General features: G+C 40.8%; 1 protein-coding gene across 4 annotated transcripts in view; it reads right to left on the bottom strand.

Annotated features, from left to right (window-relative positions):
* Positions 1-20,122, bottom strand: part of LOC149444794 (triple functional domain protein) — a 455,657-nt gene that overhangs the window by 221,578 nt on the left and 213,957 nt on the right. For all 4 annotated transcript variants that reach the window (XM_089654527.1, XM_089654524.1, XM_089654525.1 and 1 more), the window contains exons 26-27: positions 6,140-6,209; positions 4,612-4,701 (exon numbers count right to left, since the gene is read on the bottom strand). In XM_089654527.1, coding sequence (XP_089510653.1) covers positions 4,612-4,701; positions 6,140-6,209 — 160 coding nt within the window. The remainder of the gene's footprint in view (positions 1-4,611; positions 4,702-6,139; positions 6,210-20,122) is intronic.

Genomic DNA, 20,122 nt, shown 5'->3' with positions numbered 1-20,122 from the left:
GCAGAGAGGTGTGAGAAGCTCACTGATGGTTACCGGAAGCAATTGATTTCAGTTATTTTTTCCAAGGGGTGTGCTACCAAATATTAAATTGAGATTGTCAATTTTGTCCAGTCCATTTTGGGGTTTTGCGTGGAATGTGTCAGATTTGGCTTTTTGTTTCACCACTTTATTGTGTCATACCAATACAAACAAAATAAATAAACAGAACGCCTACATTTATGTAAGTGCAACAATTTATTGCGCAAAGTGGTACATTATCTGACAGAAATGCAGGGGTGACAATATTTTTGTCCTTGACTGTCTAATAAATAATTTTATTGGGTCAAGGGACATATTTATATTGCAAACGCTTCTTGCAATATCACCATGTTTACATTTATTCATAACACCATTAAGCATGTGTTACCTCAAAGGGATACATACTCAGTTTATTCATTGCTATATATACACACCACACAGTTTGGGAGTTCTGTTGGACTGGAGTTGGGGACCATACTTTGCATCCCTAACAGCAGGATGGCCTTGACAGTTGCTGGTAATTGGGGATTCTATAATCACAAGGAACGATAGAATAATTTTTTGCCAGCACCACTTCAATACAGTGGTTTTCTATCTCCCACATGCCAGGGTACAGCATGTGGTGGACAGAGTAGAATAATACCCGGGAGGAGCTTGGCATTACCCAGCTGTCTTTGTTACATAGTATGGCTGAAAAAAAAAAGACAAAAGTCCATCCAGTTCAACCAGAAAAAAAAAAAAAATTATAATCCTATACCCACAGTTGATCCAGAGGAAGGCAAAAAAAATACAGAAAAGCATAATCTAATTTGCTCCTGCAGGGGAAAAAATTTCTTCCTGATCCCCGAGAGGCAATCAGATATTCCCTGGATCAACTTTAGCTATAAATGTTAGTAGCCAGTTATATTCTGTGTATCCAAGAAAGAATCCAAGCCTTTTTTAAAGCAATCCATTGAGCTGCCCAGAACCAACTCTTGAGAGAGTCTATTCCACATTTTCACAGCTCTTACAGCCTTTCACAGGTTTATGCTGGGACAAAATGGCAGAATACATGGAAGATGGCATTTCCTTGAGGATCAATCGTCTCTATGATTAAGCTCTATCCAAGTAAAACAAGTCAAAGGGGCAGGGCAGATGGGAGAAGACTGAACAGAGGTCAGTTTTTTATTCTTACTACTCAGGTTCATATCAACAGTGTGCGGCCTTGCTTTTTACACTTGGTTTTTGACAATGGAGGTAGACGTGTTCTATTGGCAGAACTGCATCTTGGAGAGGGTATTGGAGCCGGTGGGGGAAGTATACAGTGGCATTCGATCAGTGCTTTTCCTTGTTCGTTTTGAAATGGAGAGAGGTTTTAATTATGAGTGGCTTCAACATGGCTAACATTAACTGGGCTACTCAAACTGCAATTAGAAGCAAGAGCAGGGATGTAATGGAGGCATGAGGTTTCTCTGAAACAATAAAAAGTAGTGACAAATGAGGATCAACTGTCTGATGTTGAGGTAAGATTAAATTTGGGTTCTAGTGATCACTAATGTCTCTCATTTTATATTAAAACAAGATTCCCTTGTCACATTCTCCCATGCTTGCCTGCAGGACTTCTCCAGTGCCACTCCCATGCCCTTCAACTTCCTACTCCAAATTTGTCTGACCGTCTTATGGACGCGGTGCCCCCAGTGTGAGCGGCTTTCCCTGGGGGCACTGCTTGAGGGGGAGGAGCCAGGAGCACCAGTGGAGACCTGAAAAGAAGATCTGGGCTGCTCTGTGCAAAACCCCTGCACATAGCAGGTAAGTATAGACATGTTATTTAAAAAAAACAAAAAAACAGAGCTTTAGTGTCACTTTAATTCCATTTAAACTATGACTTGAATGGTTTTGTGATGTCAATAAACAATATTGTTTTACTAGGATAATTTGTGTGGTGTACATGCCTATAAAGTTCAAAATTTCTAATTGGAAATTCCTCTGCTCTAATGTCAGGCAAATGAATAAGTGTAAACGGAAAAAAAATAACAAATAAATAAAAGCTCCAGGCCAAGATGGCAACATGAACCAAGAGCTCCGGCACTTTTAATAAAAAACTATTTGGCCAGGAGAACAGTGACTCCAAGATGGGGAGAGACCGAGAGAAGTGCATCAGACACCTGCTCGCAAGCAGGAGCTGGGTATGTAACATACCAGAGCTGTTCCAGTCTCAATACACAGACCTTCAAAGCTACCTTGCAAGCCACAGAGCCCTGCGCCTTAAGTAACCAGCCTACATCTGAATCTTCCCAGACAGATGGGACAAGAGTTCCCAGCCCACCCCCAGGTCAGCTCCCCAGCCTAGTAGACCTTCAGAGAGTGGTGCTGGACATCAAAAACGCATTGTCCGCAGTTATATCTGACTTGAAAGCAGACATTCAAGCTAATCGTCACAAAGATGAGGCACCCATTGCTCCAGTACAACAGGTCACTAAGATTCAAGTTCAGCATCTTGTTCCCATCCACCACCATTCTGAGGATCTTGACAATAGGGGATGAAGATAGAACTTAAGGATCCAAGGAATAATGGAGTCTGTGGACAAGCCCCAACTTGAGTCTGGGGTTTGGGCTAACTTCAACAATCTCCTGGGCAGACCTTTGGATTCACACATAAACATGGAACGCTGCCATTAAGCCCTTAGACCGAGGGGGAGAGATGCTGACCTTCCTTGTGATGTAATTTGCCGCCTGATGAGCTTCTTGCTGAAAGAAGACATTCTTAGAAGCACCAGAGTTCAGGGTCATATCTCCCATGATGGCTCTGAGATTAAGATTTGTTTTTAGCTTTTTACAAACATTACCCTGCAGTACAGAAGGGAGCTGCATCCTTTACTTACCATCCTGCATGCCAGGGAGATCCCTTCCTGGCGATCATTCCCTTTTTGTTTTTCAGCATCTGTCTGGCTGCACAGCACATCTGCACACACCGGAGGACCAGTAGTTGTTCTGTAAGATCATGGGGCTCCTGCTCGTAGAACTGCCAGATTGATACAGTACTTTCCTAATGCTGAAAACACTGGATTGATATACACCAAGGAACTTTGCCCAGAACACAATGGACAAACTAGACACCACAGCTCTACTGTACATTATCTTCTCCTACCAGGGATTCTGGTGGGCAGATACTGGATCGCTGCCCCAGCTCCTCTCCTTTCGCCTCAAGACATTGGATAGATCATTAGATCCATACTGGATCCTTAGATCCCTACTGGAATCACACTGCGAGTTCTCATCAGAACAATAATGTACATAAGTGGGGCCTACTGTTGGACTATGCCTTTCTGTGGACAAGCTATCCAACTCCTCCCTACGTCCTAGGGCACTCTTATACTTGGTCCCACTATTGCTCTTCTAAAGTCTTAGGTACTCACAATGTTAACCACAGTGTTGTGAGATCTTTGACCTCTTTTATATAGTGGTTTTGCACTTTGTGAATATTCTCTTTTCTTTTTGGGTACCCACTTTAGACTGTGGGGCTTTGGTTTTAGTTAAGAGGCCCAGTATCACGTCATTTATAATAGTTCTTTAAAATGTTGGCATACACATGTCTGTTACTGCACTCCTTTCTCATCATACTACTTTTACTTGAGGTGCAGAACCCAGATGTGAGGAGTTTTAGATTACACAATGCATGTATCCTTCACACCTGCTTGTGCATGTGACACCTTTTGATTTCAATATGCACCCGCATTTGTTATTACTGAGGTCATACGGACTGAGGCTTGAGGTTAGTTCTGGTCCTTTGCATCTAGGGAAAACACCTTTGAAACTTGATGCTACCAATGTTTGATTTTTTTTTTGTTCTAGTTTTCAGATGTTGCTTCTGCTTTTACTACTTTGTGTGACAACTATCTCTGGATAGATAGATAGATGTCAGATAGTTTGTTGTATTGCATATGGAACCCCATTGGAGAATCCCACCTATAAGCCATTCCGGCCTGGGACCTACACTCTCACTGACCTTTAGTTCGGTTTGTTTCACGTTTATACAGCCATATATAGACTAGTGTTGTGCGACTGGGCAACATTGTATTGGATGGGTCATTCTCTGCTCTTTCTCCATTATATGAGAGTCCGCTTCCATAACCCCAAATGGCAGACCCCATCCAAGGACAATTCACTTTTAATGCCCATACTCTCTGAGGTCATCTTTCCCTTCATATCTTTTAAGATTTGCAATTGGACATAGTACATGGCGTTGTCTGCCATCTCTTTCCTTTTGTTCATTTATATAGACCTGCATTATTCTCACTTACTACTCCCGTCCCTTCTTTTTTTTCTTTGTCACTCAGTGTCCTGGATAGTGGCCTGCAGTGGTGTACTGGCTTATGGTTATTAAGCAGTTTCTGTTTTTGCCCTTGCTGTAGCATTACTAACTACACCATGTTAAGCAGACTTTGAACACCGGTTTTAGCGTATCTAACAATCTGAAATACAGTCGGATATTTCTGCACAAAGGTAAGCCTTCCAGCTAATCTTATGCTTTTAATAACTTTATTTCCAACAAAATCAGACATTGAGCGAAAAGGAACCATTATGGGATCCATTAACGTATATTGAAATACTTACATCAAAATAAGACCCAGCTTGTTCCAAGATCAGTTGGGTGGAATCTGGTTTATTTTTGCAATAAGACACATACATCTGAAATTTATCAGCCTAAAATGAGAGAATACATTTTACTGTAGGTAAATTTATAAATGCACATATTTAATGAGGCTATGACTATTCAGACTGCATAAATCAACCACCAAAACTATTGCTATCTGTTAGAGCTCATGCATTCTGCAATTCAGTACTGTCCAAAAAGCCAGATAAAATGTGTTTAAACCCAAAAATAAAAATGAAACAAATTGACTACATTCATGACTACAAGTGGACATGCATAGACTAGGCAAAGCATGCCCTTACTTAAAGCGGAGTTCCATCCATTTTTCATAATTTACCTGATTATGTTGTCCCTGTGAAATAAAGAACAAGTTGGATACTTTTTTTTTTTTTAATATACATACCTAAATCCACTGCAAGCCTGCAGTTCTGGTCCCGGCCGCATAGGTGATGACGTCGTAAGGTGATTTGCAAGGTCTCCTGGGATGTCATTTCCTGTATCCCAGGAGTCCTTTGGTTACCTGTGAATTTGGGACTTGGAAACCGGAAAGGACGCCAATGGGAGGAGTTTTGCGCCATTTTACCGGAGTCCAGATTACAGGAAGACATGGATGCCGTATCCTGCTGCGTCCTATGCTGTGCTCTATGCTGGAATTGCAGAATGTGTACTGCGCAGGCTCGAGAACGAGTGGTGCATGCTGGGATAGCCAGCAGTACCGATTCCCGGAAATAAATACCTCCGGGCTTCAGATGCCCGCAGCCATCATGGCACCTGCCTGCTTCCGAGATAATGGTAAATTTTTAATAATTACAAAGTAATTACAATGCTTTTATTGAATTATTCCAATTGTTAATGCTATCTGAAAGGTCATCGTGGATCTGCTTTTACCAAAAATTTATTAGGGGGACTGGAGCTCCGCTTTAAGAAATTCAGTCATATGATGCACAAGGCCTTTTTTTTTTTACCCTTCCCTCTTCTCCTACAGTGGACAGTCCTAGCTAATCCAAAAAGCATTACTGACATGATGGCAGCATCATTTTAATAGGACAGGGGCACTGTAGGCATCAAAAAATCTTATCATCTGAACTGCACAATATAAAAATCTGAATTAGCGTACACATAAAATCCATTTCTAAGAGGAAGTTTTGTAAAATGTCACAATATGTGCATTCTATAACAGTAACTATAGTTGCCAAGAGGACAGTAAATTTCTGGAATGATTCATACAAGAATATGTTTATGCAATAAGAGGAACAAAGGGGTGAGATGTATGCAGAAACTCTGAAGCTGGCCTATTTTGGGAAAAGCTACAGTATGTTTTGAAACATTTCTGAATATTAAAAGAAAAAAAAATAGTTTACAATAACACACACATTTTTTGTCCAAATGTGCCAAAATAAGAAAGGCAGTTTTAAAATTTCACTAACAGAATTTACAAAATTAAAAAAAACAAATATAAGTTATATTAAAAAACATATGGAAAATTACCCAGGTCACAAAGCAGTGTCCTACATCTTCTGGTAGCTGCTCATATTTTTCAAGTTCTTTTAGAAAGATACTGTAGAAAAAACAATATACAATACACTCAGTTTATCTTTAACTTGTTCATTTTTTTAAATTAAAATCAACATTATTTGTATTCAGTAACTTACAATAGAATGTACAGAATACAGTCATTACTGCAATGCTAAAGCATAATAAATTATACAGTGAACAACCAGCATATGTAACATAGGTGTGTAACTAATAATAGTAAGACACATCGCATAATTATTACAAACAGAGAATGATATTGGTTAAAAAATAAATTCACCTTTTCGACAAAAATAATAAAACGCACATTTTTTTGCAGGTAAAACAATGTGCATTTAATATTTAAGTCCAAAAGGTGAACATAGTTAATTGAAGCTTCCTGTCAGAATTTCTGCTTGCTCGTACATCACGTACAGTAAGATATTCTGACAGGAAGCTTCAATGAACTACCACAGCACTCCATATCACAGTACCATGGTCCTGACAGCCATAGTGGCTGTGAATCTGTAGTTTTCAATGAACTACCGGTTCATTGAAAACTACAAGTTCACAGCTGCTAAGGCTTGTAGGACTTGCAGTACATTAAATCACAGAAGTCAGTGAATGAATGATGCGGCCGTGTGGGCGGAGCCCCATACGGCCGTGCGGTTTTCAAATTTGACAGATAATATGGGGAATGTCTCCCTGTTCTATCACAGGGAGGGGGCAGGCACAGCTGCAGCTATAGGAACATGTTATATGTTGCACCCTAAAAACAGATGGAACATGTTCCAAAGGTGAACTTACCCTTCAAACAAAATAGAAGAGTCTATTATAAACCGCAAAAAAAAAAAAAAAATAAATAATAATTTTATCATCAGGAACATATAGTGTATTTTCAGTTAACACATATGAGTTTTTACTGCAGTTTTTGCCTTTACAGCAAAACTTAAGGTACTTTTAAAAGTTTGCATCAAATTCTAAATATAACCTATACAATAAAAATAGTCTTTTTATCCATCGGTTATCATTACCACTACCCCTCCAGAACATTTTTTTTTTTCACATGTACATATCTACATTTTTGGCTAGAAAACTGTCTAAAACCTTAAAAAAAATACTATAAAATTAATTTAAGTGCATAAAAACACAATATAATCCACATTTTTGTATGAAACGTACAAGGTCTCAAAACTGCTTGCACCTACAAACAGGTATAGATTGAGGTACACAATTATCAACAGGCAATACTTTTACCACTTCCCATCTGGCTGGTAGAGAAATATCCGCTGAGTGGAAGTACTGTAATCCTGTAGCAGCAGCTAAATTTGGCATCAGCTGTGTCCACCAGACACAGCAGATGTCAGATCATTGTACTGGGCCAGCCTTAGTATCATGTGAATGCTGTGACCAATCACAGCCATCATGTCAAGTTGTAGATAATGAATGGTTTTCAATTCACAGCCATTCATTGTGTACTACTGTGATGATCTATGTGGTTGGTCACAGTGATCACATGGTACAGACAGAGCCAATCAAAGCGCATCTGTATCATGTGAAAGCTGTGACCAGTCTCAGCTATCACAATAATACACACTGGCAATGAATAGGCGCCAGTCACAAAAATGATAGCTTATGTCAGTGATCATCACTGTTATAGGTAATAGTGTTAAAAAAAAAAATCATGAACATCTCTCCAGAGTAGTTGTGTCACTATGGTAACACTGTACTGCTCTGGTCACAATATGTTCTACAAAAAGAAAAAAAAAAGTAAAAAAAATAAAAAGTTTAAAGAATAAAAATATTTTTTTTTTCTTCACATCCTCTTGCCACTTAGTATATGGTGATGCTGTAATACTCAGTGACAGTATATAAAAAGGAAAAATTGAATCGTGGGGGAAAAAAAAAAGTCTTCATTTCATTCATTTCACAAGTAATGTAAAAGTAATTAACTCCTTCCCGTCTGGCCTATTGTAGTATGACATCTGAGCGGGATCCCTATTATCCTGGGACGGCCATGCTCTATTGAGATCTGTCACCGGCTGTGTCCACCGTGTTATCACCTGTACAATATGTCCATCCATTAAATTTTCTTGCTATTAAATATTCCAAGGTCAACTGTTAGTGGTATTATAATAAAGTGGAATCAATTGGGGACAGCAGCAACTCAGCCATGAAGTGGTAGGCCATGTAAAGCGACAGAGCGGGGTCAGCGCATGCTGAAGACCACAGTGCGCAGAAGTCACCAACTGTCTGTAGAGTCAATAGCCAAGACCTCCAAACTTCGTGTGGCCTTCAGATTGACACAACTACAGTGCGTAGAGAGCTTCATTGAATGGGTTTCCATGACTGAGCCGCTGTATTCAAGCCTTACATTACCAAGTGCAATGTAAATGGTGTAAAGCACACCGCCACTGGACTCTAGAGCAGTGGAGATGTGTTCTCTGGAGTGACGAATCATGTGCCTCTGTCTGGCAATCCGATGGATGTGTCTGGGTTTGGCATTTGCCAGGATAATGGTACTTTCTTGACTTGACTGCACTGTGGCAAGTGTAAAGTTTGGTGGAGGGGGGATGATGGTATGGGATTGTTTTTCAGGAGTTGGGCTTGGCCCCTTCGTTCCAGTGAAGAGAAATCCTAAGGCATCAGCATACCAAGACCTTTTGGACAATGTCACGCTCCCAACTTTGTGGGAACACTTTGGGGATGGCCCCTTCTTGTTCCAACACGAGTGCGCACCAATGCACAAAGCAAGGTCCATAAAGACATGGCTGAGCAAGTTTGGGGTGGAGGAACTTGAATGGCCTGGACAGAGTCCTGACCTCAACCCGATACAACACCTTTGGATGAATTGGAGACTGCGAGCCAGGCCTTCTCGTCCGATTCCAGTGCCTGACCTCACAAATGAGATTCTTGTGGACAGCATTCCAGGCAGAGTTGAAGCTGTTAGAGCAGCAAAGGCTGGGCCAACTCAATATTGAACCCTACAGACTAAGGACTGGGATGCCTTTTGGCAATAAAGTGTATGTGAACTAGTACTTAACAGTAGTAATAAGCTCAGCATGGTTTGGGATTCTAGGTCCACCAGAAAATATTTTCTAGTTGGAGGAGGCTATTCACAACAGCCTTGTACCATGTGACAAGCTGTGACCAATCACAGCTCTCACAGTATTTCTCAATGGCTGCAGGAATGCAGCCAGAGAGAAGGAGAATGATTGCTTTTACAGCCTTTATGGGTGTAAACGCAGAAAAAAAAAAATCATCACCCCCACAAGTAATACAGTGTCACTATGGTAACACTGTACTGTTAGGGTGACAGTATGTAATAAAAACCCCAAAAAACAAATATAAAAAAAAAGTAAAAAAATGTTTTTTAAAAAAATATATTTTTGGTTACAAACTAATTTGTTTTTTTTTTTATATATACTAAAAAGATAGCTGCATACATTTTGGCCCAGATTTATGAAGAAAGATTATTTACCGTATTTTTCGCTCCATAAGACGCACTTTTTTCCCCCAAAAAAAGGGGGGAAAATGACAGTGCGTCTTATGGAGCGGCCGGTCCAGTATTTCCACCACCGCCATGTCAGAATACCGGGCCGGCCGCTCAGCACTGCAGCAGGACCTTACCTGTTCCTTGGTCTAGCGCTGCACAGTCTTCCTGCGCCGGCTTCTTTAATGTAGGATCTCGGCTTGACAGCCTGGTGCCCAGTGCGCATGCGCGAGAAGCGCTGCACTTTGTGAATGGTACGGCGTCTTCTGGGACACATGACAGGTCCCAGAAGGTGTCGGACCAATCACAAAGCGCAACGCTTCTCGCGCGTGTGCACTGGGCACCCGGCTGTTAGCCGGGTGCCCACACTAAAGGAAAGACCACTCCGCGGAAGTGGGAACGGGTACCTGTCAAATTCAGGTACCCGCTCCCCCTCCCTTCCCAAAGGTCTGCAGTCTCTTAGTCATCCCCTGTACTATGTCCGCAGTCTCTGGTCATCTCTTGTACTATGTCTGCAGTCTCTTAGTCATCTCCTGTACTGTCCGCAGTTCTCTTGGTCATCCCCTGCACTGCCCGCAGTCTCTGGTCATCTTCTGTACTGTCCGCAGTCTCTGGTCATCCCCTGCACTGTGTCCGCAGTCTCTGGTCATCTCCTGTACTGTGTCCGCAGTCTCTGGTCATCTCCTGTACTGTGTCCGCAGTCTCTGGTCATCTCCTGTACTGTGTCCGCAGGCTCTGGTCATCTCCTGTACTGTGTCCGCAGGCTCTGGTCATCTCCTGTACTGTGTCCGCAGGCTCTGGTCATCTCCTGTACTGTGTCCGCAGGCTCTGGTCATCTCCTGTACTATGTCTACAGTCCATTGGTTCAGAATAATTTTTTTCTTGTTTTCTGCCTCTAAAACCTAGGTGCATCTTATGGTCAGGTGCGTCTTATGGAGCGAAAAATACGGTATTTGCTAAATTTTATAAGAAAAACACTTTTTTCAAAATTTTTGGACTTTTTCATTTATATAGCAAATAAAAATCCCAGTGGTGAATAAATATCACCAAAATAAAGTTTTATCGTTCTCAAAAAATACAAAAAAATTCATATGGGTACAATGTTGCATGACCACGCAATTGTCATTCAAAGTGTGATAGTACTGAAAGCTGAAAATTGGCCTGAACTGGAAGGGGGTGAAAGTGTCTGGACTTGAAGTGGTTAAGCAAGATGCATACAATATCAATCTCAGACATTCCTTGCAAGCTTTGGCGCATACAAGTCTTTATTGGGGGGAAAAAACAATATTCCAGACAACAACTGTTGCTAATAATCATGCTCTACTGAAACAAGGTTTTAATTAAAAGAGAAAATGATCTGGTGACAGAGTCTTCTTAGAGCAACAGGTTACCATGCATTAAAGTGGTATTAACCATTTTGCTGCCAGGTCCGCATGTCATAAGGACCTGAGAGTAGGCCATTTTACTCACAATCCAGTGGCTGCAGCAATGGGGATTGTGTCAAAAACTGACTGGCAGACTCCTGTCTGTCAGGTAGAAGCAGTCGGGCACCTGCGCTGCAGCCCGATTGCTTCCACAGCCCCCGGTAACAGTGCCTTCCCCTCCTGCCATTTATTTTGGGCTCTGCTTGCCCATCTGCAGATCCGGGGCTGACATGGTGGGTACCAGCAGGTGGAGGGACCAGCAGCGTTCACACAGAGAGCTTAACATCAGTGACCATCACTTTCAGACACTGGTAGAAAAAACTGAGGTACTTTCTGTATGGGAGGGGTTATATAGATCGGGACTCAGTTTGGTCAGCCAGTATCCATTCACCTATAGGTGGCGCATAATCCAGATAGTAATAATTATAGCCTACTCTGTGTCCCATGACATACTGTAAAGAAATTTAATTTTAGTTTTAGTCATATTTTGGGAATCTGAATTGAAACTGAATTTTTATTTTCGTTTAGTTTTTGTCACTGGAAACATGCAGCTGACGGAACAAGAAGCAGCTGTATGTACAGTTGTCAAAATGTTTGATTTTTGGTGCAGGGAAATCCAGACTGGATTCTAGTAGCACGTGAAAGTCAGACCAAAAGGTCAAAATACGTGGACAAGTCCCAAAACGTGTGTGAGGTTTGCAGGTACTTCCCCACATCTCTGCCAGCAAACTTGGGTTGTGGAGCTCATTTTAGAACGTTTTGGAGTATAGTGGAGGTGGTGAATAGATTTCAACTGAATGAACTGGTTAGCTGTACGGATGATAACTTTGCAACATGTTTTCGGGACCCCCTCAGCTATCCTCTATAAGTTCAGGAATATAGTGCCATTATCTGCAGGAAGATGCAAAATAGATTTGAGCCCTCCATTTGTAGTCACTTATAAAAGGTGGTTACTAGAATCACAAATGAGACGCTCCAAAAGAGGGTGATTTTTCAACCTGGGCAATGGTAAATTAAGCTTTGGAAACATGTCTCAATAAAAGTTAAAAAAAAGAAAAAAAAAAAAAAAAATATAAAACAAAATCTTAAGTCCATGCCTTTCTTTAAGATCCTCAAAGGAAAGAAACTGATTATTGTTAAACAGGTGAAACACATACTGTAAAGAACACCCCCCCCCCCCCATGCAAGCTATCAGGGCGCATCTGAGTGTCTGTAGAGATCTTTGAACTTACAGGTATACCACAAAAGAAAAGAACGTGGTGTAATTCACTGAACATTAGGTGTTTCAATCTTTACTCTCGCCATTGAGTTCAAATAGCACACAAAGTAGGATTCCAGTACAATCCTATTTAAGCTTAAACCTGCTCCCCCCCCCCCCCCCATTCTAAGCCTTATGCCAACTAAACTACCCTGGACATGACCTCCTCAGTGGCTGGCTTCAGTGAAGAGGAGAGAGATCGTCAACGCTTCCAATGCCTATGCAGTGACGTCACCCTTGGTCTTACTATGGGGCATGCATATTCGGCTGTCCCTCCTCTACACTGAAGCTAGTGCTAGGAGGTGATCATGTGAACCTTCAGAATAGTTAAGTATAGACATCTTTCCTTTACAGGGTAGTTAGAATAAAGCTTAGAACGGGGGTCGCAGCAGCCTAGAGAGTATTTGACTGAACTTCTACTTAAGAGTGTCTCAAACTTTGTCAGAAGAATCATCTTCATTTGGTAAAGTAAGAGGTCTGTTGAAGACTGGGACAATGGAAACTCCTATCAGAACAATCCACACTTTTTATGACTTTTTTCCACTGGATAGAGCTTGGCCATGATTCACGGAGAGGTAAAAATCTTTTCAGGATTGACCAAATCATCATAGATTGAACAGAGAATGTCTTTTTAGACTTTTCAGGTCTCGTAGAATCTAGTGGGGCATGGCGAGACAAAGAAGCATCAAATGCAACAATGCAAAAGCTACTGCACACAGCAGAAGTGAGCATGTCAAAACTGGCAAGCATACTGCATGAATCTGTAACAGATGTATAGCATCCAGGGGGTGAGAACTCTTCTGCAGCTTCCTCAAACACATTCTCTGGGTCCTCTTAATTTCTTTTATTAAAGGCAATAGTTGTCCGAAAAACATTAACCTTGTTGCAGAAAAGTCTGCCACAGTCAGGTTAGACAATTGTTGTGTCCTTGAGAGAGATAATCAGTTGCAGAGACCGGTGTTAAAATAGAATCCAGCTCTGATGCAAGAAGCAATGTCACTCTGAGTAGTTTGCAGGTCTTTGACAGAACGAATGTTTGCCTGGGCTTTTGCCGCAGCTCCCTTGCTTTCCACCGTTGTAATCAGTAAGGGTATTCCCCTGTAGGGTAGTCATGGAGTAGAGTGTGTTCATGTGGTAAACATGTCTGAAAGGTAGTACACAGCAACCCAGGTGGTGTAGCCAAGTCCTTGTGTCAAAGGAGTGGGAGGAAGCATTTGAGTACCTGCAGATACTATAGGCACAATGGGGTAAAGAGTGCAACCTGTAGTGTTATAACACCTGATCATCCACCAGAGACTAAGCTCCAAGTGGTTAAGTATTAGCTCCAAGTTGGAAAAGTTTACACTGTATAAGTAACTAATTTTCAAACACATTTCTAGTTTCCTGATTGTTTTAACATAAAAATGCATATTATTCAGGATACACAAACAGTGTAAAGCACACAGAGAGCTGTTAGGTCTCATAACTGGTGTGGGGCTACAATAACAGTTCATTAAACAGACTATGTCTAACCTCTCCGTTTCAGAGGTACCTAGATAGTGTCCAGGCTTTGCCCATCACAGTGGCCAAACCACTGAAGAGGTCTTCAGGGTCTGGGTTCCAAAAGGATGGGCCATAGTCCTGCACCCAGACGCTAACCCCTTGCAGTGCACTAAGTGCCAAAGTAAACGTCCAAGCAGGATCCAGTGCCCAGAGCAACATTAAAGGTCGTTCTCTCTAATGGCGTGGGGTCTGGGTACAACTCCCAAAGTTTTATCAAGGTTATGGGAATACAGATGCACTGCTTCTCTTGTTATGTTAGAAGACAATGAAGGGTTGATTTAAGTATCCTGAGACAAATAAACTAGTTAAGCTATGAGTGAATTTTCGGTAAGGGAGTAGAGGTCTATAACCTTAGGACACTGGAAAAAACTGAGGACTCAAGGAGTAAGAAGGGTATAGGGGGAGTTGTGTCCTCCAAAGCTTTGCCAGTTGCCTGTGTTTTGTACTGTACAATTAAGATATTAGAACATTTTTCTACACACTTTTCTACTCCATTAGAATTTTTTTCTACTGAAACTACTGAAGAGAAAAATTTTACAGTGAGCAAAAAGAAACCGAAAAGCAAAAAAATATTTACTTCAGCTTTAATTAGAGAACATAATATAATCCATTATATTTTGGACATGCAAGACCAGTCAACCATATAAGGAGTCTGAATTCACAAGAAGCAGAACAGCAACACAAAAAGGTGTAACCACCCTCAAAAAGCATGAAAACAGACAACACGGTCACTTACGGGATCTTATATACAAAACAAGTATCTGCCAATTCAGTCACATCCAAGCTTTAAGATTTATTGAAGGTGTGGACGAAAGATCAGCATAGGAAGAATCTATTAGTAATGTGAAAAGAACAGTGACTAAAAAAAAGGGATAGCACTGTTTCACATAATATGCTTCAGAAATAGGCTAAAAAAAAAAAAACATTCAGAAATGGCAGGCCGAGTCACCCTTCTGAGGACCATTCAGCTCAACAAAGTAGGTACTATGAAAAGCTATAGCTGACAGATAAACTCTGCATGAACATCCAAGCTTCCATAAGAACGCCCCGGCTTATGGCCAAAAAGGGACTCCCTTGTCCAGAGAATGAGGTGACCTGTTAGAACTGGAAACTAAAGGATTTTGACGAAGAACTTGCCGGGACAGAGGAATATTGGAGGCAAAACATTGTCACGTACCTGGTGGACACAGGGTTGAGAAGAAGGCTTCCCTTACACCTCGTGTCCCATTCCTCCTGGGGTTGAGAACAGGGTATAACAGGGCACAGAGTGGCACGGTGCCTATAGAAGATACTGAAGATACTCCAGGTAGTGCAGGAGATGGGGAGAGTGCAGGACTGGAGACCATGCTGCTGTCAGTTGTAACTGGGGAAAGGTGCAGAATCCGTTGGCAAAGCGGAGTCAGAGCCAAGCCAAGGTCAGAATCAGATGAGCAGAAACTGTATCGAGCCAGCAGACAGAATGCACGGTCGGGTCACAAGTTGGGATTGGCAAGGACATACCAGGAACAGAGTCAAGAATAGCTAAGCGAGAACCCAAATGAAAGCACAGGGGATACTGGCCACAGGAGCGGACGACCGCTCAGCAATCTTAAACGTCTCCAGTACAGCTTTATTTAGGCCAACAGGTGCAAAAGCGTCAATTCTTACATGCATGCTCGTCCACACTAACGTCAATGTGCACACACATTGAGGCACATACAGTTCTCACTGTGAAAAGATCACCTCTCTCATGCAAGCAAACATTTGAAATACAAAAGACAAAAAAGTCTAAACAGTCCTCCTTCCACTCTGTTGCTAGGGCGTGAAGGAAAAACTTTATATAGAGGAAGCTTGTCAGATTACTATGAAGACTTATAAATCCATGGCTTGGCCATAAGTAAATCCTTAAAAGGATTCTTGCATACAAATTAGGTACATGTCGTGTTCCTCTTCTCATTTTTAATGATTTCTTCCTGGTACAAAAAAAATTTACCCCCCAAAAAAAGGAGGATAAAGGGACCATTACTTAAAGAACTGATGAAGAGGCAAACAAATCACCCATTAGTACACCCTCCTACACAAAACGGGTAATAAAATGTTGAAAACCCTTACCATTTTGAGAAAAGTCTAATATAATTTTCATAACCTCATTTCTGTAATTCAAAAGATAACAGCAGGGATTACATCATATCCTCTCCTATCTCTCTGCAGTAAAAGAAAACTACAGTTGCCATCAACCACAGGGAATTGTAGTGAATGTGGGCGGGTACACTAGGTCTGTACATGTTGAGTTTCTCTGAGAGTCTCGGTCCACTCACCACTGCAGGTTGGGCCGATTTACATCAATGCTTCCTGGAGAAAGAATTACAGAAGGGATGTGCCAAGACCAGTGGCTGGGGGAATAGATTTGATTTGAAAATGAATAGGCTATTTCAGAGCAAGTACTGAGAACCAGAAGATGGATGACTTTCAGTGAAGGTACGAAATCAGCAACAGACATGTAAAGAAGATTTTGCCCGGAGTTCTGCCTTAACCCTTCCCCGAAAAGTCCTGGTTGTGCCAAGCTTCTTCCATTAGAGAATTATGAAGGCCACTGTGGTCTTGGCAATATTCAGTGCAGCAGAATTTTTTTTGTAGCCTTCCCCAGATCTGTGTCTTGCAATAATTCTATCTCTGAGCTGTGCAGGCAGTTTTCAATTCATGGGTTTTGCCCTGACACAGCATGCATTGTCAGCTGTGAGGACTTTTATAGAGCGGTTTGTGCCTTTCCAAATCATGTATAATAAATGTAACTGCCCACAGGTGGACTCCAATCAAGGTGTAGAAACATCTCAGCAATGATCAAGAGAAATGGGAGGCACCTGAGCTAAAATTTCTAGTGTTGTTGCAAAGGGTCTGAATGCTTTGTCCAATGTGATATTTCAGTTTTTTTATTTTTAATAAATTCACAGACATTTCTAAAATTCCACTTTCACTTTGTCATTATGGCGTACTGAACGCCATTGTTCATTTTTGTTCCTCAATCTACGTTCAGTAGATTGAGGAACAAAAATGAATTTAAACAACTGTAGTCTCAAGCTGCAATATAACAAAATTGAAATAAAAAGTGAATGGTGTCTAAATACATTGTGAATGCACTGTATATCAAACTACTTTGTGATTATACAAAGTTAAAGCAAACAAAAATTAATAAAAATGTTCACCTAAATACCAGATTCAAAGTACACAACCATAAATAGCAATAATAATTTAATAATATAATGTGCTTGTGCATTAAATAACCTAAAATATAAACTTCAAATAAATAAAAATCAAGGAAACCAGTGCAAAATAAACGTATGCAAATTCGCTACCAGCTGTTTACATTCATGTCCATGTGAACGACAACTTGGTTCAATATAGAGAATAAAAAGTGCATGTGCAATAAAGTTAAAAAAAGAAAACTTCAGATGAATATCTCAAAATTGAATAGAAGCACGCTGACATGAACTTGTGTGGATCCACTGTAAGCTGTTTGTCAGTGCACCACCACCCAAGTGAGGCATTCAATCTGTTTACCAAAAGAAATACACCTCTAGTACCTGAGGTCATATGCAATTGTTATCTAACAGATATTGACAACCACTTCAGCTCAGCAGTAGAGAAAATTCTATGGCATCTCTCTCACTGAAGCAGCCTCCAGTTATTCCTTGAAAATATACGAAACGTGCCAGGGCGGAGCCTTGGCAGTGATGTTATCGCGCACATCCGTAGGTCTAGGCGGTGTGCAAGCCTCATACCTGTTTCAATGCCGTTTTACTATGGTTTGCTGCAAGTACAATAATTTTAATAAATGCTGAACTGTTTACTTGGGTAATGCACTATAGGGTGTTTTTTTTTTTTTTTTGCTTCTCTGCATACACTGGGCAAATTCTGTGACTGACACTGGACTGAACATAGTGACTGGAGGCTGGTCCAGTGAGAAAGATACCATACTGTTTGTTCCTTTGCGGAGGTGATGTGGCTGTTAATATCAGGCAGATAACAAGCACATGACCTCATAGTCAATAGAGGTCAATTTCTTTTGGAAAGCAGATTGTGTACTTCACATGGGTAGTGGTGCACTGAAGTCAGTCGATCCACAGACCACGCTTCTGTTGAACTTTGAGCTATTCAAGTGAAATTTATTTTCTGAACTTTATTGCACATGCACTTTATATTCTTTGCACCAAGTTGTTGTTCAAATGTATACAGCTGGTAGTGAATTTGCATATGTTTATTTTGCCACTGTTTAATTGATATTTATTTGAAGTTTATATTTTAGTTAATGCACAAACACTTTATAATACTTATGAATTATTGCCCTTTATTTTTTTAAATCAGATTTTTTTTTTTATTAGAAATTGTTTCCATACATACAGTTAGGTCCATATATATATTTGGACACAGGCACAATTTTATATTTTTTAAGGTATTTACCAAAACATATTCAAGCTATAGTTTTATAATGGGTATGGGATTAAAGTGCACACGCTTAGGTATAATTTGAGGGTATGTACAACCAAATTGGAGGAAGGGTCCAAAAGTAATTGGACAATTTGAACCAAAAGCTGTTTCATAGCCAGGTGTGGGCTACTTCTTCGTTATTTCTTCATCAATTAAGCAGGAAAAAGGTCTGGAGTTGATTCTAAGTGTGGTATTTGTATTTGGAATCTATTGCTGTGAACCTACATCGTGCGTTCAGAGGAGCTGTCCATGCAAGTGAAACAGGCCATTGTAAGGCTTCAAAAACAAAACCAATGCACCTTTTGGGCATTTATTTATGCCAAGTGTTTTATCACGTGTGGTTTAATACATGTTTGTGGTTTCACCCTGTTTAGGGACACAAGTGGGCTTATGTATTGTGTTTTTATGCATTTTGCACATTTTTATTTCATTTCATATGGTTTATCAAACATCACAGCATAAGATTGTATAATAATATGAAGAATTGAGTTTGGGATAATTACACACAGGAGGATTCACTAGGTGTGTAACTGAAACCTCATTTTTTATTTAATTATTTATATTAGATAGTATTGTGGACCATTCATGCTCTGAAATAAAATCAAGATTTCTGGACCATTGCACTCTACAATTCAGGGAGAAAGCCTTAGAAATCTGTTGCAACAATGCTCCATATAAACGGAATATCTGGCCCCTCCTGGATGAAGAGAGCACCAAATGATCCAATAGGGTAGGAATAACCAATATCCATGGAGAGGTTTTGGCCTGTGCTAGGATACATGTCAAAGTTGTAAGTATTGGGAAAAAAAAATGAGTTGGGCAAGCGAAATGCCTCCCTCAATGTTTGAAAATCTTTGAGAAGTTGCCCATTGTACAATTGAGGCATATATTTAATGCCCATCGATGACCACTGGGCAAACCCCTTCAGCTTCAGGAGTTCTGGATAATTATGATTGTTAAATATGCGTGTAAAGGTAAAAAAATCCTTGGTATTGAAAGTAGTGTTTCGCCCTACACCATATCCTATCCATCAAACCAAGTGTGGGGATTTGTGATAGATTTTTAAGTTCACCTGCTTTCAGAATTTCCACCAGGTCATCTGCAGATACCACACTTAGAAGAAGTGATTTCACTGGGTCGGAATATTGAACATCTCCCCAGGCCGTAAGGTGTTGTAATTGAGCCACGATATAATATAAAGGAGGGGATTGGGAACTGCTAGGCCACCCAGATCCCTGGACTCCTGCAGGGTTTGCAATTTAATACTTGGAGATTGCTTTTGCCAAATCAGAGAATGAAATACGGTGTCACATGTCTTGCAAACGCCCAGAGGACTCCAGGTAGGGGCATTGTAGGATGTAAAGTAGTTGCGGGGCCAAATTAATTTTAATCAAATTACACCTTCCCACAACAGAGAGGGGGAGTTTAGACCAGGTATTTGTTTTCTGTTGGAATCATTGAAGAAGCAGGAGTAAATTCAATGCAATGTAATTAGACAGATTAGGATGGCTAATAATCCCTAGATATTTGAAGGAGCTTACTTGTTCGATTTGTGTTGCAATCAGGGGAATTGTACAAGTGGGGGTGCCTAGAGGAAGAAAAGTAGATTTGTCCCAATTTATAGAAAAGCCGGAGAAGGATCCAAAGTCGGAGATTAAGGTCATTAGGCGTACCAATGAGGATGAGGTGTCCCCCATGAATAGGACGGTGTCGTCGGTGTATAACGCCACTTTCTCCATCAGATCTCCCCTACAAAATCCTATAATCTCGGGATCCGT

The sequence above is a fragment of the Staurois parvus genome, unplaced genomic scaffold (assembly GCF_062004578.1).
Source record: "Staurois parvus isolate SC_StPar_1 unplaced genomic scaffold, SC_StPar_1.0 ptg000772l, whole genome shotgun sequence".
In the NCBI taxonomy this organism is placed as follows: domain Eukaryota; kingdom Metazoa; phylum Chordata; class Amphibia; order Anura; family Ranidae; genus Staurois; species Staurois parvus.
The sequence above is the reverse complement of the archived record's forward strand: the minus strand, read 5'-3'. Positions and strand labels throughout refer to the sequence as shown.